This window comes from Pan paniscus, chromosome 23, assembly GCF_029289425.2.
Source record: "Pan paniscus chromosome 23, NHGRI_mPanPan1-v2.0_pri, whole genome shotgun sequence".
In the NCBI taxonomy this organism is placed as follows: Eukaryota; Metazoa; Chordata; class Mammalia; order Primates; family Hominidae; genus Pan; species Pan paniscus.
The window spans coordinates 48,590,009-48,615,160 of NC_085927.1; the positions used below are offsets into that span (position 1 = coordinate 48,590,009).

At 55.7% G+C, this 25,152-nt stretch overlaps 1 protein-coding gene across 5 annotated transcripts; it reads right to left on the reverse strand.

The window, feature by feature from the left end:
* Positions 1-612: 612 nt before the first annotated feature.
* On the reverse strand, positions 613-25,152 carry SUN2 (Sad1 and UNC84 domain containing 2). 5 transcript variants are annotated; one of them, XM_034949053.3, is made up of 19 exons: positions 21,729-21,810; positions 20,609-20,673; positions 18,481-18,639; positions 17,122-17,285; positions 16,810-16,947; positions 16,137-16,232; positions 15,678-15,771; positions 14,628-14,698; positions 11,600-11,727; positions 8,240-8,494; positions 7,423-7,500; positions 6,915-6,958; positions 6,175-6,340; positions 5,629-5,850; positions 5,249-5,333; positions 4,780-4,895; positions 4,494-4,661; positions 4,080-4,172; positions 613-2,285 (listed from the first exon to the last, which is right to left on the reverse strand). In XM_034949053.3, the coding sequence occupies exons 3-19, from the start codon at positions 18,600-18,602 to the stop codon at positions 2,172-2,174; spliced, it is 2,154 nt and encodes a 717-aa protein (XP_034804944.3). In that variant the 5' UTR covers positions 18,603-18,639; positions 20,609-20,673; positions 21,729-21,810; the 3' UTR covers positions 613-2,171. The 5 variants fall into 5 exon arrangements, with proteins under 5 accessions (XP_034804944.3, XP_034804942.3, XP_054961695.2 ...); XM_034949051.3 differs by lacking the exon at positions 20,609-20,673 and having other exon boundaries at positions 21,729-25,152; XM_055105720.2 differs by having other exon boundaries at positions 613-4,172.

Here is a 25,152-nt window from a genome sequence, read left to right on the forward strand (position 1 = left end):
CCCTACTGACTGGGTTTCTGCCTTTGTTTTCTCAGCCATGATGACGAGCAGCCCTGGGCCAGGTGCCACGGTCAGTATGAGAAGCTCCAGGATCAGGCTAGAGAACCACCCGAACCAGGTCTGGGGAGCTATCTGTGGGAAAGGTCAGGGCCTGTTTTTCTCCTAAGCTGCTGGCTGTTCAAGGGACCTACCTCCTTGTCCCTTCCCAGTCACAGGTCCAAGGGGCAAATAGCGAATTCCCATGGAGGAGAATCACTGCACTCCAAGTGGACATGGCTGGTAGGTAAGTGTAACTTTTTCTGCTGCTGTTCAGTGGTACTGAGAGACAGGAAAGCCCCACTGCTCCCGCCCCACCCTTTGTGATGGGTTATCAATGACAGCTAATAAAGCCACCTCACTGCTTCCTCATGCCAGCCCTTGACCCACAAACACTGGAGGAGACCTGCCTCAGGTCCCATCCCCCACCACAACTGGGCTTTAGCTGAAAGTTGTGGGTGTCTGAACTTCAGGAATAAGTCTTTGGGGACATTCGTTTGGCCAAGAATTCATTCCCTCATCTGCCCAAGAGCAGCTGCCCTAGGTGATAGGCAAAAGCCACATGAAAGCCACATCCCACAGCTCTTGGGCGTCATTTATTTTTTGCATAGGCATAAATTAGGATCTGGAGATAAAAAACTTAAGAACCAATAGTGCAGCATTTGTGACAGGAGAGCGCAAAACAAAGCCTGGCTGCCTCGGGATGGAGCAGGGGCGGCCTCACCACCACTGCATCCAGCCTCATGCTCCAGAGCGGATTTGAGGCTCAGTGCTGCAGTGAAGGCCTGCCCGCCTTCTTGCCCCTTCCCCGCAGCCGGACCACCAGACACAGCCGGAACCAGTGCCCCAGGCCCCTCTCCACGGCCAGGAACAAGAAACTGAGTATCACCCAGTGCCCCACAGAACGGGGCTAGGAATCAAGCCCTTAGCTTTTCAGTTAGAAAAACAGACCTTGAAAAATATATACATAATACAATGGGGCCTGCTGGCTCTAAAAGTCCCCTCCTCCCCCTTCCCTATCCAGGGTAACTTCTGCCAGCCTCTTCCCCCAGCCCCCACCAACTGCCCCACAGAGAACAAACCAGAAGGGCGACTACCTGAACAAGAGCTGCAAGAGCCCAAGGGGGCAGCCTGAGCGGACGACCCCTACATCAGGGCCTGGTTAGATGTGGGGGCCGGTGCAGACAGACCTCGCACCCCGATACCCTGAACGTCCCCACAAGAGCCCAGGAGTTCCATGCTCCCCACTCTTCTTGCTATAACCCCAGATGCTAATGGCCCCAAAGACAGGTCTAGGTCTCCATACCCTGGGAGAATGTGGAAAGCAAGCTCAGGGGCACTGGCAGGCCCTAGCAGGAACAGGGAGCAGGGTGGGCCCCAACCTAGCATCAGGAGAGAGAAAAGCAACTACCGTCCCCAGCAGAGGGGAAGCCTACAGGGTTGGCCCTGGGCCCCTTAGAAGATCACAGCAGCCAGTCCCCTTTAGGGCACAAGAAGCCCCATGGCCCACTGCTACCCTCCCCGGGACAAATACACACTTTTGTCGAAGGCCCTCAGGGACCCTGTGGTTCAGGCTTCCCTAGGTGGAGGGCACTAACCTTGTAGGAGAGCTGGGCAGCTCTCCATCAGGTGCTTCCTGCCTGGGGAAGTCCCATCCTGCTCTGGAGCTAAGCACCCTCCTCCCAGAGGGCCTCGCTTCCCTGCCCAGGGGCAGAGGCAGCTCACCTAGCCCAGGCCGTAGCTCGCCCCTCCCACAGCCCTGGCACCTGCTTCATCCGTAGGCCTCCCTTCAGCAGCTCCCAGGCACCAGCCCCTGACCCCAGCCAACACCAGTCAGGTCCTACCTCTCCCAACTTCCCAGTCCCCCATGATATGCTACATATATACACACTCCCAGGATGGGAAGCAGACGCCACGGGCACGGAGGGAAGGAAGAAGGGAGCTGCTGGAGCCTGCTAACCGCCTCGAGCCGCCTGCTGCTCAGGAGACCCTGCCCGCCCTTTTCATCTGCATGGGGCCACAGGCTCCTCTCTTGTGCTCCTAGAAGTCAGAGCGCCGAGCAAGCGTGTGGGGGAAGCGGCGGGGTGCTGTTCACCCACTCCCAGATGGCTGGCAGCAGGCACCAGTAAGCAGGGCTAGTGGGCGGGCTCCCCATGCACTCTGAAGCGGTAGATGCAGGTGTACTCGGGGTGGCCCCAGTTAGTCAGGATCCGCAGCTCCACCACCTGGTACGTGGCCATCGTAGGGGCCTGGGTAGAGAAGAAAGGGATTAAGAGCATCAGAGACCTGTGAGGCCTCACTGACAGAGAAGGTGGGAAGGGGAGACAGCCTCGCCTAGGGCCAGATGGCTCCCCTGCTCCTTCCCTGGGGCTCTGAAGAGAACCAGGCTTCAAAATCTCCTATCTTTAGCCTCCTGAGCAGTGTTTCCAGCCAGTGGGTTAAGGGGCCACCTGTAGCACACTTCATCTGAAACCGGAATGAATTCATCCACAATCGCTTTTTTATTGTGATCAACAGATAGAACCACCTTCATAGAGGGCTTCATAGATGCTGATGTGGGGCACACTTGATTCTTTTTCTCCAGTGCCCATCGGGCCTCTGTCTAGCCACAATGTTGGGAATGGTGTTAGCAGCATATCTTACCTGGGCAGATGCCACAGGCCTAGCACACTCCTGGCTTGTCCCTTCTCTCTGGCACATCGTTCTGTCCTCTACCCTCTTTTTTTGTTTTTGGAGACAGGGTCTTGCTCTGTCACCCAGGCTGGAGTACAGTGGTGTGATCACAGTTCACTGCCTCAACCTTCTGGGCTCAAGGGATCCTCCCACCTTAGCCTCCCCAGTAGCTGGGACCACAGGTGCATGTCACCACACCCGGCTAAATTTTTTAACATTTTTTGTAGAGACGGGATCTTGCTGTGTTCACCAGCCTGGTCTTGAACTCCTGGGCTCAAGCAATCCCCTCGCCTTGGCCTTGCAAAGTGCTGGAATTACAGACATGAGCCACCTCGTCTGGCCTCTATACTTTCCTAAAGAGAAATCCCAACCTCTCTCGCAGCCTAGTTACCTCCTCAGAGCTGACGACAACTCAGTTCTTTCTGGCTCCCCCAACAGCTCCACTGGACTGTCCCATAGGTGCCTCAGACTCAGCCAGACCTGCTCCCTGCTCCACATCAGCCCCCATCGCAGTGGCTTCTTCCTCCCACCCCATCCAACTGGACATTCACGACCCTCCCTGCTATGTCTTTGTCCTCACTCCCAACGCCCCTCTCCCCCGCCTATCCTGTTCTGGCTGCTTTCCCTCAACCACTTCCTGACGGGTCTCCCAGGCCCAGGCTCGCCCCCTTCGAGTCATATAGTGATGTTAGTCAAATGGACATAGCTTTGTCACCTGAAGCACAGCACTGCCTCCCCCAGGTCCCTGAGGGCTTATTTCCTGCCTCTCTGTGGCCTCCTCTTCCTGCCACTGTCCCTTGTCCACCTCCCACTATCCCCGCCAACCCAATTCCTCACTCCAGGACTCCCCCGGTGTGGGGCTTAGGCCAATGGTTTGTTCAGATGCAGGCTCCTGGGTCCTGTCAGCCCTAAGGAACCAGACTCTCCTGGGGTGGAGATTGGGAATCTGCATTTCTAACTGACTTAGGAGATCGGATGCCCACTGAAGTTTAAGCCGCATGCACTGCCTGAGGCTCCAGCTGGCCATGGTAGAATGCCCGCGCCCTGGCATGTGCTGGCGGCGGCTCCTCGAACGCCTCTCCCGGCCTTCCTTTCCTGGCCACCCAACCCCTCTTGTGTAAAGCCCACCTCCTGGTGTCCTTTTCCAGGAAGCTTCCCTCATGCTGCCCTTCTGGAAGGTGCCTTCCCCTGTGCTGACATCTGCAGGATGCGTGTTACACCCCATTTGGATATCACATCTTGAGCTGTGGGAAAGGAGAGCAGGGCTTCCCTCTCTGAACCCCATGCCTGGCAGGGTAAGTGCCCAGGGAGCACCTGCTGCCTGGATGGGGAGTCTGCGCCACTTCTGCTAGCACAGCAGCATCCCGTACCTGAAAGTGAAACGTCTGAATAGGCTCGCCGTCCTGATCGTAAGTGAACTTGCCAAGGAGTGTCCCCTCCTGCTGCAGGTCTTCGTCAAACCCCTGCAAAGAGAGCGGAGGGAAGTGGGGAGGGGCTGGAGCAGGGAGAACACCCCTCCCCACTCCAATCCCTGCTCCTCCCACCCAGCAGGTCAGGCACCAGAGTGGCCTATGACAAGTCACTTCACTCTCTTGTGCCACAGTTTCTGCCTCCAAAGCCTAAGGTAACAGGGACTGAAGTGCTGTCTCCCACCCTAGCTCCTCCTCTTCCAAATCCACTCCCCTCCCTTCTAGTCCAAGGGTGACCCTGACTTGATCCTCAGTAGAGAGGCCCACAGGATCCTCCTGCAGCCCCTCTGGCCCCACCACAGGACAGATACTCACAAAGATGGCGAAGTCCTTGGGGGCACTGGAGATAGTGCTGTTGGGTGACAAGGCCTTGGGCACATGCTCTAAGGTAACGGCCGTGGGGCGGATGCGGGCAGAGAGGCGGACCACGGCGAAGCCCTGTGGCCCCTGGAAGGCCCAGCAGTTGCCTGGGTGCACATCTGGCTGGAGGAGCAGAAAGTCATGTCAGGACAGGGCCCTGAGTCCAGCTCTTGCTGACCCCAGATGGGACCAGCCCCCAGTGTGCTCAGAGCCCCCGCTGCTGTGCTTGCCAGGTGCCCACCTGGAGGATGACTCGGGGTGACTGGGAGTGGTACCACAGGGGGATGCCGAAGAGGCTGAGGAGGGCCGTCTTGGTCTCGTAGGTCTCAGAACATCGGGTGCTGATGACGCTGGCCCCTGAGACAGGAGAGGAAGGCAGGGTGGGCTCCCGCACGGGAGGAGGGCCCCGCTCAGGCCATTGGCTGTCTCCTCGCTGAAGGTGGACGGCAGATGCCCCAGGCCTAGCCTTTAACCCTAACCGAGATGCTCAGAGCAGCTTTAAAGGTCAGCCTCTCCCTGGCCCAGGATGGTGCTCGGTACGTCCTGACTTCCCTGAATTGCCACTTGCCTTTGTGATGGGTACTAGGTTGGGTGATTTCTGCTGATCCTGAGCTTTGCTTGCTCTGCCCCACCACCAACCTGGTAGATGCCAGGGGACCGGCCATTGCGGGGTCCAGGACAAGGCAGAGCGAGGAAAGCAGGGCACGTACCTCCTGACTCCAGGGCGTAGTCTGCCAGCCCGATGCGGTCCTCACTGTAGCGCTGCAGGGCCTGCTTCACGATGTGGTGCACCTGCTGCAATGCAGGCACCAGGAGACGGTTGCAGCAGGGAGCAGACGTGTCCCCCTGTCACCTCGTGGCCGTGGGCCAAGGACCCATGGGCTGACCCCTTCTAGGCTTGCACTGTGCTGGTGCCCAGGCAGATGTGGGCACACTGCCACCCACCCATGCCAGCCCCACAGCATGCAAAGCCTCCTGCTTGGCACTTCCATCCTGGAACCTGCCAGGGAGCTGGCAGTGTGGGACTGTCCAGGGCTCCCAGGGAGGAGAGCTGTGAGTGGGTGTGTGGAGAGGGGCATGTGGGCCTCACCTCCTCTGTCACTCCAATCACACCTTCTTTCTGCAGCGTCAGGCCCAGGGAGGCCGCAGCTTCCCTGGCCGACTTGCCCTGCATCTCTGCCACATGGGTGAGGATCTTGCTCTCCAGCTCTCGCAGCTGAGCTTGCATCTCCTCTCTCTGAAGGAGCCCCACGCGGCCCCCTCCACCTCGGGCAAGGAACTGACTGATCCAGGCCGGGAACTGAGATTCCACCTATAGGAACCCAAAGGGGTGTCACCCTGGGGGGGCTTGCAGGGACAGCAGGAGCTGCTATGACAGGGCCAGTGCTTAGCTGGATAGCAGGGATAGGGTAGGAGGGAGGCCACTGGAGGAAAGAGTTATGAACACTCCATGGGCACTAACAAAAACAGGAAGAACGCCTGTCAGTGAGAGCCCACATGTGTCAAGGCCAATGCCACAGTCTCTTGGGCATAACAGAGGCTGCAGGGGCAAGGGGTGCTGCTTTGCAGGCCCCAGGACACGTGGTCTCAAAGGAGGAGGAGAGGGACCAGCAGGGCCCTGGTGGTTCCCACTCACGTCGTCCCGCACGACCTGGATCTGCTGGGGCAGTAGGCCCACTTCATCCGCCACCGAGCTCTGCTTCAGTGCCAGAGCCGCCAGCTCCTGCTGCAGGCCGGCCAGCTGGTCCTCCAGCCGCCTCAGCTCCTTCACAGAGCTCTCCTGGAAGGACTCCTGGGTCATGCTGGTCCCAGAGAGAGAAAAGTAAGCCTCGGATCTCTTTGGTGGGAGGTAAGGCCACGCCAAAGATGAAAGAGGACCCCCTAGTGGGCTCCCGTCATGAGAGCGGGTGCCCAGCACTCATTGTGAACCTGAGAAGGGGCAAGGCCTCTCCTGGGGGTTCTGGCTGCAGAACCCCTGCCTGTCCCAAGGAGCTAATTCTGAGCCTGCTCCCTTTCTAAGCCCAGAGTCCAGAATGTACTCTGCCTCAGCCTCTCACATCCTCCACAAGCATGGACATCTGGGGCATGAGAAGGCAGTTATGTGAGGCTGTAAGAAAGGATGCTGTGTCTATAAATGAATCCCGGTCCTCTCACACGGCCTGCCCCCCGCTCTCAGGACCCCCCTGCTAACCTCCATGGCACCTCAAAGACAGGCCCTGGGCAGGGGTCCTGAGCTGGGTTTCAACCCCTCCCCCCACCATCTGCTTGGCAAGACGATCAGAACTCTCTGCTCTGCGGCTCTGCTCCCCAGTCCTGCCTGGAGAGTGGGTGGGGCTGGGGAGGAGCAGGCCGAGGCCAGCTGGTGGCGCCCAGTACCTTTGCCACTCTGACTTCAGCTGCTGGATGCGAGCCTCGGACTCCTGTGTAGGAAGAAGGGACAAATACAAGAAATACCCATCTCAGAAATTGGTGTTCCAAGCTCAGAAATTGGTGTTCCAGAGTAGGATCTGCTGTCTGTTAGCGTCTTTGCTTAACCACACCCCTGCCCAAGGTCTCTTGACCCCTGCAGCAAAAATCAAACTGGCCTCCTGGTCAAAGCCCTCATGAGTCTTGTCCATGTCTGACACACTGAGGTATCTGTTCACCCACACTCAGCACATGCACACCAGCATGACAGGCCGCTGTGCCCTGGCACACCCCAGGGAGCCCCTGCACAGCTCTCCAACTAAGGGGTCGGGGGTCAAACAGAGAAGTCAGAGGAGGGCACGCCCCTCCCCATGCAACACCCAAACAGTCCCTTTGGAAGGGCCGAGGGGTCCGAGGTGAACATGTTGGATGGGGTCAGGACCTAGTCACAGGCCCTGAGTGCCGCAAGCCCGCTGACCTGGGAGGCCCGGACGATCTTCTTGAAGAGGTCTTCTGAGTCTTGCTGATGCTCTGCTCTCAGGGCAGACAGTTCTTCCTGTGAGACGGGAGTGAGAGGACAGGTTGGACAGAGCCATGCTTATAGGGACCCTCATGACTAGGAAGTGGCGGAACTGGAATTCAAACAAGGTCTGTTTGCTTCCAGAGCCCTGGCTCTCAGCCTTCTCTGAACCACGCAAGACTCCCGCTTCAGCTCCACTGCACACCTGTGCGGTGTCAGGTACCATGCTGGGGCTTTCTACTCGCACAGCTCACTATGGGGGTCGGGGAGATACGATGGCCTCCATCAAAGAGGAGGAAACTGAGGCTTAGAGAAGGTGAGGAGGCCTGGCGTGGTGGCTCACGCCTGTAATCCCAGGACTTTGGGAGGCCAAGGCAGGCAGATCACTAGAGGTCAGGAGTTCGAGACCAGCCTGGCCAACTTGGTAAAACCCTGTCTCTACTAAAAATACAAAAAAATTAGCTGGATGTGGTGGTGCACGCCTGTAATCCAGCTACTCGGGAGGCTGAGGCAAGAGAATCGCTTGAACCTGGGAGGCACAGGTTGTAGTGAGTCGAGATCACGCCACTGCACTCCAGGCTGGGTGACAGAGTGAGATATTGTCTCAAAAAGAAAAAAAAAAAAAAAAAAAGAAAAAGAAAAGGAGAAAGGGAGTAACTGCAAAATGGCAGAGCTGTCTGATCCCAAATGACACTTGTTCTCTCTGCTGCTGGGCACCTTCACGCTTTCCTATGGGTGTCACCCACCTCCCACCCTGAGGTATTCCACCTCCTACCTGGATGCGAGCAGCAGTTTCCCTGCGGAAATCCTCCTTCAGGGCAGCTTCACGGCGGCTCACTAGCCCCTCCAGCAGCGCCAGGGTGTCCTCGTGGCTCAGGCCACCACCACCTCCCTGGCCAGGAGCCCCTTGCCGCAGCTCCAGACGTTCCAGCCGCATGGCCTCCTTCTGCCAGTTGGAGGAAAATTCAGCAGCAAGAGCTTCCAGACGCCGCTCCAGAGAGTGTACCCGGGACATAACACGCTGCTCAGCCTGGAAGGGCAGAGAGAGAGCCACGGAGTGAGGGACCCTTGGATGATAGTGCTTCCCAAAGACCACCCCGACACAGCCAACACAGAAAGAAAGGGAAAAGATTCCAGAGACGTTCCAGCATAAGGCCATGCAGGGCCGGCTGGAGCTCGTGGGCAGGGGCTGCCGACCTCTGAGCTGGGTGTGCTGGGAGCCAGGGATCACTGGGTGCCGGCCACAGAGGAGGGTCCCTGAGGACACAGTACCGAAGTCTGATCCCAGAGGAGGAAGGAAGGTGGGCCGGGGAGAAGGTCTGAGTGCAGGGATGGTCCAAGAGGAGGACTGGAAGCTGCAGGGGGCCGTGGACCCTCCTGGCCTGAAGCTCACTCCTTCCCCGCCTCCTACAGGGGCAGGGGAGCCAGGGCTGCGAGTTCTGTCTGTGGACTCTCAATGGCTTTCACTCCTTCCCTAGGTAACTATGGCTAAGAGAGAGAATAATTTGAAAATACGTTCTTTTTCCTCTTTAGCTGGATGTCCCACAGAGAAAATGGAATAAATGTCATTTGGACTGAGGGTGGCATTTGATAGTGTGTCATGAATATGAGAACGTTGTTGGCTTAACAACAAAATCATTGCCAAGAGAAGTGATAAAAACTGTCAAATAAAGGGCAGGGAGCTACTGAGCAGCAGAGGTTCTGAGTTTTAGAAATTCTGGTTTTTAAATAGGCGCTACATTTGCATGACTCAAAAAGCACACAAACAGGCGGGACGTGGTGGCTCACGCCTGTAATCCCAGCACTTTGGAAGGCCGACGCAGGTGGATTACCTGAGGTCAGAAGTTCGAGACCAGCCTGGCCAGTATGGCGAAACCCTGTGTCTACTAAATATACAAAAATTAGCTGGAGATGGTGGCAGTCTCCTGTAGTCCCAGCTACACAGGAGGCTGAGGCAGGAGAATCGCTTGAACCTGGGAGGCAGAGGTTGCAGTGAGCTAAGATCGTGCCATTGCACTTTAGTCTGGGCAACAAGAGCAAGACTCCGTCTCAAAAAAAAAAAAAAAGCCCACAAAAACCAGCAAAAAATCCTCTGCCCCATCACCCCAGTTGCCTCACCAACAGCCTCTCCCAGACCAGGAAGCTGTTTTTATTTTAACTTCATGCAAATGTTGCTAATACAAGATATATTCATTTTTTTAACTTACCCTTTTTTACAAAAAAGATGGTTCTGAAATTGAACTGTATTTAATGTCTTTAACGGTGAAAAAAGGAAAAGTCATAGATGACATGTCATTATTTTGTAAAATAATAAGATCATGGTCTGGTACTCACTTTGGCAGCACATATAATAAAATTGGAAAGATCATGGTCTGGAAAGTAATATATACAAAAATAGATGGTTAAACATGTGATACCGGCTGGGCATGGTGGCTCACGCCTGTAATCCCAGCACTTTGGGAGGCCAAGGCGGGCGGATCATGAGGTCAGGAGACAGAGACCATCCTGGCCAACATGGTGAAACCCTGTCTCTACTAAAAATAAAAAAATTAGCTGGCATGGTGGTGCGCGCCTGTAGTCCCAGCTACTCGGGACGCTGAGGCGGGAGAATCGCTTGAACCCAGGAGGCGTAGGCTGCAGTGAGCCCAGATCGTGCCACTGCACTCCAGCCTGGGTGACACAGCATTCCAGCCTGGGTGACATAGCAAGACTCTGTCTCAAAAAAAAAAAAAAAAAAAGTGATACTATGCCAGGTGCAGTGACTCATGCCTGTAATCCCAGCCCTTTGGAAGGCTGAGGCAGGAGGATTGCTTGAAGCCAGGAGTTCAAGACCAGCCTGGCAACATAGTGAGACCCTGTCTCTACAAAAATTTTTTTTAAAAATTTGACAGACATGGTGGTGTACACCTGTAGTCCCAGCTACTTCACAGGCTGATGCAGGAGGATCGCTTGAGCCCAGGAGTTCAAGGTTACAATGAGTTATGATTATACTACTGCACCGCAGCCTGGACAACAGAATGAGACCCTGTCTCAAAAAATTTTTCAATGAATAATAAAAATGTAATACCAAGTTAAATTCAGTGAGGTGCAAGTGCAGGTCAAATAACCATAATTAGAAAATGAAGAGTTTTATTAAAAATAAAGACAGGGCCTCACTGTGTTGCCTAGGCTAGTCTCGAACTCCTGGCCTTAAGTGATCCTCCCACCTTGGCCTCCCAAAGTGCCGAGATTACAGATGTGAGCCACCAGGCTTGGCTTAGAGGTTTAAATTGTCAGTATCAGTACCTGTGCTCACATTGCTTTCTGGTTATGCTGACTGCAGGCTCCTTGAGGGCACAGCCTGGGCCTGATTCATCTTTAGACTCTGGCAGATTATAAAAATGGCCACCATCCCTCACTCCTCCCTGCAGCTGCACCTCTGTCATGTGACCTTGTGGGTTCTCTTGCTGAGAGGTGAAGTCTATTTCCCTCTCCTTGAATCTGGATTTGGCTCTGAGATTTGCGGTAGCCAACAGAATGTGGCGGGAGTGACGGTGTGCTGGTTCTGGATCAAGGCCTCAAAGGTCTGGTTGCCTTGGTTCTCTCTTGAAACCCTGCCTGGGTGCGATGAGAAACAGCTGGGGCTAGCCTGCCGGGTGAGCAAAGTGCACATGGAGTACAGCTGTCCTAGGCAAGGGCCTTGACCAGCTGGCCCCCAGCTGACGCCCCCAGCCAACTGCAGACAGACAGATCCACACAGGCAAGTACGAGCCCAGCCAAGATTGCTTCTCTTTTCTCAGACCAGAAAGACCACCCAGACAACCCACAGACTCATGAACTAATCAACCATTGTAGTTTTGAGCCACTGCTTTTAGGGGTGGATTATCTTTGGTAAGAGGTAACTGACTGGGATATTATCCTAGTCATAGAAGGTGCCCAGTAAATATTTGTGAAACAGTATTGAAAAGGAACAAAGCATACAAGATAATTTGTTGGATTCCTTTTCTTTCTGTTTTCTGTGCCTTGTAAGATGGCAACTAACAGTACGCCTCAGCTTTGTGTGTACGGTGTGAGGCAGGCTGAGGGCGCACCCACCACTTTCACCGTCACCTAATTATTGCTAAGCTCTTGGGAGCTACCACCCTCAGAGACTCACCTGGAAATGTGGCGATGAGTCTCTGGCTTCCCAGCCCTCATCCGGCCTCCTGCTGTCCTTCGCTGCCCACCAGGAAACCAAAGCAGGGTGGAATGTCTGCAGCCCATAGGGGTAGAAATACCAAGCGCCTGTGCACAGGGGAGAGGGTGTTACCCTAGCTGGGCCTCCAGCAAGAGGCGCGCGCCAGGGAGGATGGCTACCTGATCCCTGCCAGTGCTTGTGGCCTGTCCCACTCGTGGAGCTGTGCCCTTCCAGAGGCATCAGAGGGATGCAGGTGCCCCCATTCTCTGAGGTGGCAACTTCCACCCAACAACCTCAGAACATATTCATTCTCACACCCCCACGGGAATCCTTCATCTTTCTGTAAGTGGCAAAACTTGGAGAAAACATTTTGAATGAGTTAGGGATGATCCAGGGTACAGCCCAGAAGACCTGATGGTGGTTCTCAGCCCTGTCTGGTCATCAGAATCACCTGGGGAGCTTTTAGTACAACCAGGTCTGGCCCTGCCCTCTGGAGAGCAAGCTAATTGGCCTGGGGTGGGGCCCCTGCGTAGGTGAGTTTGTAAAGCTCCCTGGTGACTGTCATGGGCCGCCATGGCTGAGAGTCACTGCAACAGAAAGCATCACCCCCTCTAAGAGAGGCTGCTCGAGGCCCAGACACGAGCACCAAGCTGCAGCCACACAGAGACATGTTCATTCTGTTTTCAGGGCCATCTGTTTGATACCTGTTTACTCCTGAGCTCTGGGGCAGGTGGCAGGGGAGTGGGGGAGGGAGGGCTTTCTGTCCTGATAAAGCTCCATTCGCTACTCAAGCACCAGAGGTTGGCAGGTGCAAAAGGAAGCTCATGCCCATGGGGCTTGAAGTCCAGCATGGACATGGCCTTCACGCACACACTCCCTGAGCAGGTCACTGAACCCCCTCCACGTGCATCTCTATGTGATGGGTTCACAGCACTGACTACAGCAACCCCACAAGGCCATGGTGAAGCTCAAATTGAACTGAGATAATGCACGGGAAAGTGCTCTCTGGGTACATTGCTATGCAATTATAAAGAATCACTGACTGGGCCGGGCGCAGTGGCTCACGCCTGTAATCCCAGCACTTTGGGAGGCCGAGGCGGGTGGATCACGAGGTCAGGAGATCGAGACCATCCTGGCTAATATGGTGACACCCCATCTCTACTAAAAATACAAAAAGAAATTAGCCAGGCGTGGTGGCGGCCATCTGTAGTCCCAGCTACTCGGGAGGCTGAGGCAGGAGAATGGCGTGAACCTGGGAGGTGGAGCTTGCAGTGAGTCGAGATCGCACGACTGCACTCCAGCCTGGGCAACAGAGTGAGACTCCATCACACACACACAAAAAAAGAATCACTGGGCGTGGTGGCTCACACCTGTAATGCCAGCACTTCGGGAGGCCGAGGCAGGTGGATCACTTGAGGTCAGGAGTTTGAGACCAGACTGGCCAACATGGCGAAACCCCGTCTCTACTAAAAATATAAAAATTAGCTGGGCGTAGTGGCATGCACCTGTAATCCCAGCTACTCGGGAGGCTGAGGCAGGAGAATCGCTTGAACCCGGGAGGTGGAGGTTGCAGTGAGCCAAGATTGTGCCACAGCACTCGAGCCTGGGCAACAGAGCAAAACTCCGTCTCAAAAAAAAAAAAGAAGAATCATTATTATTTTAAGGGTGGTGCTCAGTTGCCACTGGATATGAACCAGCTGTTCTTGTAGCAGCAAACACAAAAACGAAGCTAACTTTTGGAAAAGTGTTCTACCCTGTTATTAATAAAAGAAATACAAGTTGAATGATATTAAGCTTATAAAATGAACTCTCAAAAAATAATAAAGCATGGTCTTTAATTACTTGGTACAGTCATTAAAATTGAGCTGAGAGTCACATAGGCAATTCATATGAAACTAGCCAAGCTGTCAAGTGAAAAGCTGAACACAAAATGTCTATATAAACAAGGAAGGGCTGGGTGCAGTGGCTCACACCTGTAATCCCGACACTTTGGGAGGCCGAGGTGGGTGGATCACTTGAGGTCAGGAGTTTGAGACCAGCCTGGCCAACATGGTGAAACCCCGTCTCTACTAAAAATACAAAAATTAGCCGTGTGTGGTGCTGCATGCCTGTAATCCCAGCTACTTGGGAGGCTGACGTGGGAGGATCACCTGAGCTCACAAGGTCAAGGCTGCAGTGAGCTGTGTTCGTGCCACTGCACTTCAGCTGGGGTGACAGAAGAAGACTTTGCCTCAAAACAAACAAAAAACCAAGGCAGGCCTGTGCTAGCGCCTGGGATGATTCAGGGCAGCTGGTAAGTGACTGGTGTAAAAAGAGGCACTTATGGCCGGGCACGGTGGCTCATGCCTGTAATCCCAGCACTTTGGGAGGCCGAGGCAGCTGGATCACCTGAGGTCAGGAGTTCGAGACCAGCCTGACAACATGGAGAAACCCCATCTCTAGTAAAAATACAAAATTAGCTGGGCATGTTGGCGCATGCCTGTAATCCCAGCTACTCGGGAGGCTGAGGCAGGAGAATCACTTGAACCTGAGAGGTGGAGGTTGTGGTGAGCTGACATCGCGCCATTGCACTCCAGCCTGGGCAACAAGAGCAAAAACTCTGTCTCAAAAAACAAACAAACAAAAAAGGCACTTATTTCCCTTTGCTGCTTCATTGTTTTTATTTTAAAGACAGCTCAAGATTTAACTTCATCTTGTAAAAATAACTCCCTCATAGCAGATGTCCCTGTTGGAGTGGAAGGAGGATGACTGCTAACGATAATGGGAGGGCATCCCGCTTTTCACCCAATGTTGCGGCACTAGGGTGTGCTCCTGCCCAGGGCGGCACAAAAGAGGCTCAGGAGAGGTGGGGAGGGCCATGCAGAGATGATCCAGGGTCCAGGGCTCAGGCCCTGCCCAGTCACAGGCACACCCCACCCAGTCTTGCCCCTTCCCTGCCTGCCAAAGGTCACCACCCTCTGGTGAACACATCTCTGTGCCTCCCTCTGCTCTCCCCACGCAGGCTCACCATACGTCAGGCACGTCAGCAAGAGCAGCGGCAGCAGGAACCAGAGGAGCGTCTTCAGGGACGAGAAGCGCCTGGACCACGCGGGAGGGCAGGACGGGGGAGGCGGAGGTGTGAGGGGAGCTCCAGGCCTCCACGTTCCACCCAGGGACTACCCTGAGATGTTTTCCTGGGTGCTGAACTAGAGCTAAGGAGGATAGCTTGAGCTTCTCACTGTGCCAGGGTCAGCCTGGACATGTCAGAGCCTTTCCTGCTGGGCAGGTCTTAGAGTGATGGGACAATTTTGACTGAATTTTACTGATGTTATTAAAAATAGTGTGGTCTTTGAAAAACTCAAAAATTTTTATATGGACAGGTCCTCTAAGTATGCAAATATAGAAAAAAAAAGTAACTCCTTAAATAACAACAAGGAACCTGTTTTTGGTGACACAAACCCATCCTTGCCCCTTGTTTCAGTATGGCCAGCTGTCCCCTCTGCCCGGACCTGGATTACGGCCAGAGGGATCCTGACTTCTGGGTTCCGTGTTCTGCCTAAGGGGCACATTCTCAAATCCTGGTTCTGCTGGTTTAGGGACTTGGGGAATGAACCCATAGCATCCTCAGGCAGAGCCTCTTTGTGGCTCTGACCATGAGTGGGGAACTCAGGGGGTTAGATTGTCCCAGGCCCAAGAAGGAAGATGGACTTTCTGGGAAACCCCACTTCTTGCCTGGAGTCAGTGGGCCTACCCTGCAGGAGGAAAGCCATCGTGTGTCTGAGAGCCAGGCATGGCTAGACTAGTGTGGCGTTTAGTAGAATGTGTCCAAGAAGAAATAATCTGTGCTCTGGAATCCTGCCTCGAAGGGCTATCAATTCGGGGAGAAGAACCTGACTCTGAGTCCATCCTCTGTCAGGCAGGGGTGGGCTTTGGGGAAGCTACTCCGTGATCGCTAACAAAGGCTCCAGGGAAACTGGGGAAAACCCTCAGAGAATCGACCATTACAGGTTGACACACTTTACCAGTCCCTTCACCCCAGGGCCTTGCGATTTATTGGCAAGGGTGGAGTCTCGCTCACCTGGTTAAAACGAAGACGTCAAGGAGGGAGGCAGCTGTGGTCAGGCGGTACCAGGTGGTGCCAGCCCACCAGTAGAGAAGTCTGAAGAGCCGGCCTGGAAGAATGACCATCAAGCTGAAGGCTCCATATGGTGTTTGGGGGCACCGCTCCTTTGTCCTGTCTGCCGTCCTCCCTGCCCCTACCCCACCCCCACCTGACAGTATGCCTCTGTCCTGCCCTACCGGGACCCAGGTCCTTGGATCCCACCTGCCCACACCCTCTGTCCTGCTCTGCAGCTTCTCCTTCCGTTCCACGCAAGGGGGTCCCCACAGCTCTGGGCTCCCAGTGATTATTCTAGAATGACCTTTCCCCAATGGTCCTACAGTCTCTCTGCATGGGCAGGATGCCCAACTGCAGAGAGATGGGTAAGAAAGCACTATCACCAAGAATGGAAGTAACTGGGCACGGGTTGCAGCCCACCTGGCGAAGTGGCCACCATCCAGAGTAAGGAGCCCGCCCGTGAGACGGCGCTTCGGAGCCGTGAGCCGGAACTCTGCTGGTCCACATCCGAGTAGCCTGCGGGGAACGAGGACACTGGCTCAGTCTCTGTCACTTTCGAGCCTCTTCCTTCACTGTCTTCTGTGAGCCAAGACCACAAGTCACCCACCCTCCTTCACATCCCCACAGCCCCACGCAGGCCCGGTGTGCAGTAAGGAATGAAATGGGAGCTCTTTGACATTCTGTTTCTTCTGACAGCTTCCTGTTTGCATCCCTCTCCTCACCAGCCACCCCTCAAGCTGCTGTTCAGAACTAGGTGCTGGGGTCTGACATGCACACCACTCAGAATGACTGAGCACCCACCATGTGTGAGCCCCACAGGAAAGTGCTGGAATGGGCCTGAATGCAAGGATGTTGGCCTTAGGTTGCCATAGACTCGTGGGGTGGGGAGGACAGACAAGTGAAGGGCAGTCACAGCCCAGGGCACCAGGGGCCACCGCAGGCCAGGCTGGGGCGCACCCAGGGCCGGGCATGGGAGGGGCGCTGTGCCTGCCACACGCTGCCCTGTCTCCAGCTCCCCGGGGCCCCCCGCCCAGCCTTCCTGAGGCCTCCCAGCAGCCTCGGATCTGCTCAGGAGGGAGGAAGCATCGCCTACCCACATAGTCGTCCTCAGAGGAGTAGCCCGAGGAAGAGCCCAGGAAGTCCTCGGTGGCCTTGCGCCCCACGAGCCCGCTGGCCCTGCTGCTCTCTGAGCCGCCCGTGCCTCTCCTCCTCCGCACCCGCAGGTCCTCACCTGTGCAGGGAAGAACCAGGGGCTTTTCTGGGCCTCCAAGAGCTTCTGAAAAGTGGGGTCTGGGCAGAGAGGTGCTCTGAGGAGGGAATCCCGGGGACTGCAGGGGACACTGTGAGGAGTATCTCACGGGAGGCCGAGGAAGCAAAGCCCCGGGACGGAGGGCTCCACACTCACCCCAGCTGGCGTCACCATGCAGTTCCTCCAGGGAGCTCCTGGGTGGGAACCAGGACTCGCGGACCAGCGACTCACTGTAGTAGGAGGTGTGTGCATCAGAGGACGGGCCCAGCTGTGGCGCTGGGGACAGGCGCTTCATGTTGCTGGATTTCCTCTTCAAGGTCCTGTGGGACAACCGTGAGGGCAGAGGTAGGGAGCAGGGAGGTGAGCCCAGCCAGGAGCATGAAGGAAAGCCACAGCCTGCGGCCCTGCCTAGTGCAGGGTGTGGGTTCCCTTGTTGCTAGGCAACTCGCAGCTGCCATTCCCCTGACTCTCCCAATGCTGGCACGTCCTCTCCTGTTCTCTCTGAATCTCACCAGCAGATGGGCAAGATGGGCAGCGGCAGCTAGGGATGGAGCCACATTCAAACTTTACAACCCACTGAAACCAGACAGACCTGACCTGGCCTCAGAGCTAGCCAAAGCCTCAGGGCCTGTCTTCTGGGCCCCATGCCTGTGAGCGGGGCAGGACGACCAGGCAGCTGCTGCCACAGCCCATTTCCCAGTGGCCTGAGGACCGCGCCTGTTCTCAGCCGTGTCGCTGGCCAGCTGCTGAGGCCGGACAGGTGGTGAGACATGCAGGCACGGGGCCAGGAAGGATGGTAAGGCTGACACGCCCGTCCAGAGCAGGGGGGGTTCCTGTGAGCCCAGCCTGCAGTTTTGGGGTTTCCGGCCTGGCTTATGCTTGAAGCTGCCTCTCTCCACTTCCTGTTTTCTTTCTTTCCTTTTTTTCTTTTTGAGATTGAGATGGAGTTTCACTCTTGTCAACCCAGGCTGGAGTGCAATGCCATGATCTCGCTCACTGCAACCTCTGCCTGCCAGGTTCAAGCGATTCTCCTGCCTCAGCCTCCTGAGTAGCTGGGATTACAGCTGCCCGCCACCATGCCAGGCTAATTTTTGTATTTTTGGTAGAGACGGAGTTTCACTATTTTGGTCAGGGTCAGGTGATCCACCTCCCTTGGCCTCCCAAAGAGCTGGCATTACAGGCGTGAGCCACCGCGCCCGACCTACCACTTCCTGTTTTCTAAGCATGAGGGCAGCAGCCCCGGCTCACAGTCGGTGGGAGAAGAATGGGTGCTGTGTGCTCATACACATGGAGCAAGGCAGGACCCCCTTGACCAGACGGGGGCCCACGTCCTTCGATCTCCACCCAAGGTTGCAACAAGAAGGCAGGGGGATGGCTGGACCACAGGGCGTGCGGGCAGTGACCAAAAGCTTGTGGGGCCGTCAGGGGCCGTGGCACTCCCTTGGGTTCCTACCTGAGAGGGTGGCACTCCCTTGGGTCCCTACCTGAGAGGGTGGCACTCCCTTGGGTCCCTACCTGAGAGGGCTGTCTTTAAACAGGGTGCTCTGACTCCCAGCCACCGAGCTCCCTCCGCTGCTGCTGCTGCCGTCATCGTCACCCTGGGAGTAGCGCGTGAGGCGCTGGCTTCTTCGGGACATGATGAGGTGGGATGTGGACTCTTCCCCTGAAGAGAATCTAAGGAGAGAGAGGAGGAGGACTGGATGTGAGGCCTGGGGCTGTCCCCAGCTCCTCTCTAGAGGAGGTGGGACAGAGGCATCGCCTCACAGCCGAGAACAGACCACCCCCCCGGCCCCCGGCGTTCAGTCTAAACAGCCCTGATGGGGGGCAAGGCAGGGATCTGTGAAGCACCCCCGCACTGCGCAGCGGCTGGAGTCACGCCCAGCCTGGGGCTCACTTCGTGACTCTGGAGCCTCTTCCAGGGCGCTTTCCACAGGCTTCCCAATTCTCAGTTTCCTTGTCTTTATCCTTCGTGGTGCTGAGCTCCGCACAAGCCAGAATTGGGTCTTCCTCGACCTCTGGCAAGTAGCAGAGACTCTGGTGCTTCTGGTCACTGCCTGCACGCCCAGTGGTCCAGCCACCCCACCTGCCTTCTCCCTAGAGACTTCTCCCAGTCTCGCTCTAGCTGTGTCCCTTTGCTGACATGTGCTCGTTCGTCGAGGGCCCCAACGAACCTTGATGGAAAACCTTTCCCATGTAGACCCCACCTATGTTCTTTTTTTTTTTTTTTTTTTTTTTGAGATGGAGTCTCGCTCTGCCGCCCAGGCTGAAGTGCAGTGGTGCAATCTTGGCTCACTGCAACCTCTACCTCCCAGGTTCAAGCGATTCTCCTGCCTCAGCCTCCCAAGTAGCTGGGATTACAGGTGTGCGCCACCGTGACTGGCTAATTTTTGTATTTTTAATAGAGACGGGGTTTCGCCATGTTGGCCAGGCTGGTCTTGAACTCCTGACCTCAGGTGATCTGTCCACCTCGGCTTCCCAAAGTGCTGGGATAACAGGCATGAGCCACCACGCTCAGCCAAAAGGATTTTTCTTTTCTTTTCTTTTAATAATAGAGACAGGGTTTCACCAAGTTGGCCAGGCTCCCACCTACGTCCTGATGGCGCTTGCACTGTCTGTCCCCACGGTGCACACTGTGCTGCCACATCTTGGTAAGATGATGATAAAATGGTAAGTGTCTGCTGGGACCGGGCTCCTTGTATACCCCATTTATATTATTAGAAGCAAGGTAGGTATCATTACTCCCATCTACAAGGGAAGAACCTGGACACTGAGGCAATGGGTAACTTGTCCACAGTCCCCAGCCTGTAAGTGCCAAAGCCAGGGTTTGGGCTCAGCTCTGACAGGCTGTAGGGCCTGGGTCTTTCTACTCAGCCATAAAGTTTTCCAGTTGTTTCAGGAATGTATTGAAGATTCTAGTTGTGTGTCCTCAGCTAGAATCTTTTTTAGCCTCACACATGCGCAAAACAAGGCTGTATACAAACTTGTTACACAACAAATATTTGTTAGCAAACTAACAAAATAGGGAGGAGGAGGGCAGCATGAATTACAGTCAGTTCCGGTCACCATGTGGGGCAGAAATCAAGGCTCTGGAACTGATAATGAGGACAAAGGAAGCCAAAGTGCAAAGATCTGGCAAGAGGTAGCATTCTGTGACATGAGGAAGATTAATGAACCACTCAGGTCTAGACACCCGAATTCAAAGTCCCCGACTGCCAACATGGGGAGTCTCAACGTTAGTGCCTCTGCTGGCCCGTACAACAAAGTCACTTGGGAATTCCTAGCACTTGCTTGTGACTTTTGATCACTTCTAATATTCCTGGTTGATACTTAAATGACCAGTTCTCTGGGTTGTGTGGTGAGTATAGAAGTCCACTTCCCAACCCAGGCTGCAGAAACCCGAAGGTCTGGTTAGTCCAGCTAGAAAGTTCTCCTCTGAAAAACAAGCAGCCTCATGTCCTGGCCTTCCTGGCATCTTCCCAGGTCAGATGCCCATCTGGCATCCCCTCTACTTTTAGCTGGTGTTGGAAAAGGGACCGATTGGTAGTAGGAAAAGCAGGAAGTTGGCCTGGGTCCTTGTCTCTATTCCTGTCCTTATAAGGTAATCTCCCCTCCCCCCTCCCTGCCCCGCCCGTACGGTCCCTACCTGAAGGCTCCAGCTGCACACACAGGGACTCCTCTTAGCCTCTGTCCTGCTGAAGGAGGTGACACCTTTGCCCAGGGCAGAAACAAGGCAACATGTTTATACCATACCCAAGCTGCCGCTGGGAAGAACTAAATATTCTGATGGAGGTTGAGGGGGGAGTGCTGAAAACTGTCAGCACCCGCCTCCGCCCTCCCAGAACTCCCAGAGATGCCTCTTAGTCTTTCCTGCGGCATCCTGGCATCACAAAACAGTTTACCATTGAGTCTGGGTTTCACAAGATGAAAAAGGTCGAGGCCCCATTCTCCAAAACAAGAAGTGAGCCTCTAGGAGCTGAAATCTACTACTGCGAATCATAATAGACACCACCCCCGCCCCACCTCCTCCCTAACAATCAGTTAGGAAACGCTCATCGAAAGCATCCTTCCCCACTTCTCAGCTGGGCGACTTCCTTTCTCAATTCCGCCCTTCCCCATCACAAACATCTCCATCCATCTTCAGACTTAAACCAGATCTGGGGCATCTTCCTCGTGACATTTCCACTCCCTGGGCACAGCCAGGCCACACGCCCTTGTGGGACCTGCCAAATGCCCGGTGCTAACTCCCTCTGCCCTCATTCCCACAGGCCAAACCTGCAGAAATTGTCACCAAAGGCGCGCCTCCTGGCTCTCTAAGTCACACCGCGCCCCCCATTGCTTTGTTTTGTTTTGTTTTAGAACTGAACAAAACGGGCCTTCCTCTGAGGCCCTGAGTTCTGACAGGCAGAGGCTGGGAACTGCCTGTCCCTGGAAACGGCCTGTCTGGCACAAAACCCGTAGGCGCTGCCCGGGGCCGGGTTGGGGCAGTCGGCCTTTGCCCTCCTCCTCCCGGGAGGCTGCCCGGGAAGTCCCGCCCGCAGACACCGCCCTCCCGGCTGACCAGTGGCGCGGCAGGCGGGGCGGGGGCCAGGAGGTGAGTCAGGGCGCGGGCCGCGGACCCGGGTGGAGGCTGGAGCCGGCCCAGCGCAGCCCGGAGAGGAGGAAGCAGGCCTGGCGGCGCGGCCCCGCCCGAGTGGCCCGACGGTGACCCGGGGTCAGGCCGGGCCGCGGCCCCCCAACCCTCTCCTGAGCTCGCCCGCACTCACCTGCTGCCGCGGCGGCTTCTAGCCCGGCCGGGGGCGTCCGAGGCCAGGCCGCCGCCGGGGCGCGCCCCCTTTCCGCGTGGGGATCCCGCGGGCGGCGCTCCGCTCAGGGCGACACAGCGGCCGGGCCCGGGGCGCGCGGGCACGCGAAGAGCGGCGACGCGGGACAAGGCGGGCGGGCGGACAATGCGGCCGGCGGAGGCCCGCGCTGCGCGAGTGGGGCCGGGCGGCGCGCGTGTGGCCGACTCTGTATGTGTGCGCCTGTCAGTCAACGCTGACAGGCCGCAGCCCATTGGCCAGGCCCCGCCGGCCGTCACCGCCCACCGCCGCCACCCATTGGCCGGTTTGAACACAAAGCCCCGGCTCGCCCCGCCCCCGCGTAGGCCCCGCTGCCCTGCGCGCTCAGCCTAGGAGTCCGCGCGTGGGAGGCGCTGGGCGGGCGGGGACCCCGGGCTGCGGGAGGACGCGACGGGAGCCTGTGCTGGGGCTCGGGCTCAGCAGGGCACTGGACTCCCGATCTGGCGGCTCAGAACACCTGAGACAGCTCTGAGCGCCCCCACGCGCGCCTGCAGCCTGGTTCACCAGGCCGGCGTCCGAGGGGAGGGTGGGAGCCCTGGGAGCGGCAGCGCGTGGGTGGCCCTTGGTGCGCTCTCGGTGAGGCTGTCGAGGGCTTGCTCAACACCCGGCACCAGTGCCGTTGTCCTCTTAGCCGGCCATTTCTACACCCATTTTTCAGACAAGGAAACAGGTTGCTAATTTGGGGATTCCAGACATGCTGGGAGGCCCTGCCTCTTCCCAAGCTTTACCCAGAGCACCCAAGTTTCACGACAGCTCTTCTATTTTTTGTTTGTTTTAAACAGATTTTCTATTTTATTTAAATAGAGACGAGATCTCACTATGTTTGCCTAGGCTGGTCACGAACTCCTGAGCTCCAGTGATCCTCCCGCCTCGGCTTCCCAAAGTACTAGGATTACAGGTATGAGCCACCGCGCCCGGCCAGCTCTTCTGTTTTAAGGACGGTGCTTGCTGCACTTGAGCTGTGGGAAGGCAGGGCTGGCCACTCATTCTTCTACCTTACTCAGACTTGGAACGAGTTCTCAGCGTTTGAGTAAAATGCTGCCTGACTCCGGGGGTCCTGTTCCTTGGCTCCCCATCCGCCAACTGTACAGATAGAGCAGGTGCACAGCTTGGGATGAATCTCTTTCTGTGCCAGCCCTTCTAAGGGCAGATGAACAGTCGTTATTTTACTTTTAAAGTACCAAGAGGAAACGAGACAAGAATGACAAAATCACCGAGGCAGGAACAGGAAGGCTGTGGGGTCGGAGGATTGAGGAAAGGCAAAACCCTCATGCTAAAGTGGCTTCAGCCCAACTCCAGACAAAAACAGTCCCCTTTCCTGGGCCTCCATTGCCTGCTCTGGAAAGAGAAGAGTCTCCTGCTGGCCATTATCACTCCTAGGTTTAGACTGCAAGCTCTTTGAGGACATGGACAAGCTCTCCAGAGCCTGGTACCGAGCCTGGCTCCGGTCTGAGTGTCTGCTGAATGGAGCAATGAAAGGAGAATTCAAATCAGACGTAGGGGCAGCATCCAGGTAGGGGAAGGGCCTCTCTGACTCCTCATCTCTGGGATGCTCAACTCCAGAATTCTGTCCTAACCACTTCTATGGAGTTTCCACATCCTACCTCCTCCATTGCACAGCCTGCTTCCCCCTCTCCGGGGGTCCTGGCAGACAGGGGGGTCTGGCCTTGCTGGGGTCGGAGGGGAGTCCAGGTCCCCTCCCAGGATGTGCTGAGTGGATATGTGAGGCTCATGCCCACAGGCTGACTGAAGGCAGGCCCCTCTTAAACTCTGCATCCTCTGGGGGCTGGGAGCAGGCAGAATAATGGTCGCTACAGGAATTCGGTACTAATGCTTGGAATCTGTGACTGTTATCTACATGCAAAGACTTTGCAGATGTGACTAAAGATTTTGAAATGAGATTATCCTAGATTATCAGGGTGGGCCCTAGGTGTAACACAAGTAACCCTTTAAGAGAAAGATAGGGGCTGGGCACTGTGGCACACGCCTATAATCCCAGCACTTTGAGAGGCTGAGGCAGGTGGATTGCTTGAGCTCAGGAGTTTGAGACCAGCCTGGCCAAATTAGTGAGACCCCCCCCACCGCCCATCTCTAAAAAAGAAAAACAAAAAAAGAAAATAATTAGCTGGGCATGGTGGTGTGTACCTGTAATCCCAGCTACTCAGGAGGCTGAGGTGGGAGGATAGCTTGAGCCTGGGAAGTCAAGGCCACAGTGAGCCAAGATCAAGCCACCACACTCCAGCCTGGGTGACAGAGCAAGACTCTGTTTCAAAACAAACAAAAAACCAAAGACAGGCAGAGAAGACGAGGAGAGGGCAATGTGACCATGGAGGAAGAGACTGGAGTGATGAAGCCACAAGCCAAGGAATCAGAATAATAATAAGTGTCCTGTGTGCCACACCAATGAGCTCTGTGGCCTTGGACAAGTCAATGGGGCTCTCTGGCCTTCATTTCCTCTTGCATGAGGGTCACATGGGCAAAGGACTTCTGAACTACTTCATCCCAAAGGGGTTTTATCACCATGATCTTTGTGTGGAGACGGGAGGAGGTTGGGCCCTTGGTTTGTCCTGGACCCATCATCTGTCAGGTGGGCTTCTCTGTGCTGCCAGAGAGCAGGGCCTCCCCTCTAACACCCCACGTGATGGTGGAATGTGCTGTGTGCCTGTCTGCCTCCCCCATGGACACTGGACAGTGACAGGTCGTGGTGGGTGTTCAGCGTCCTATGAACACGAGTTAAGGAAGAGCCTCCAGTCACCTTCCTGCAACCCAGGCCAGCTCCACGTCTCCCTCCCTGCTGTCAGCATCAGTCAGCAGCCAGGGTGTCGGCGTCTGTCATTTAACCATCACAGGCAGGCCTTGGCGGGGGCAGGGGACTTTCATGTCAGGCATTCTGGCTGCAGGAACTCGCTTGGCAGCTGTCAGAGGGCGGTAACCTCAGGGGAACTTGGCGACCGACCCTCCCTCCAACTCCCGGGGGCTGTTTCTCTGCACCTTTGGGGATCTGATGTGGGCTCCCTATTCCACCCCACCCAGTCTGGTGACAAAGGCTGCGTATTTACAGAATCTTTCATCCTGAGAGCTCAAAGAGCTCCATCACCAGGTGACAACCGCAGTTAAACTCATTTTATGGAAGAAGGCTACTCTGAGGAGTGCAGGCGTGGGATCCAGGTTACAAAGTGGGTCAGCTAGGGTGCCAGGAACACAACGTGGGTCCCTGACTGAGGGGGACAGTCTTAGGCATGCAGAGATTTGGCCAGACTGTTATGGGTGACTGTGCCTTAGTCACCTCTGTCCCCCACACCTATTACAGTACCTGGCTCCTAATAAATGCTCAATAAACGTTCATCGA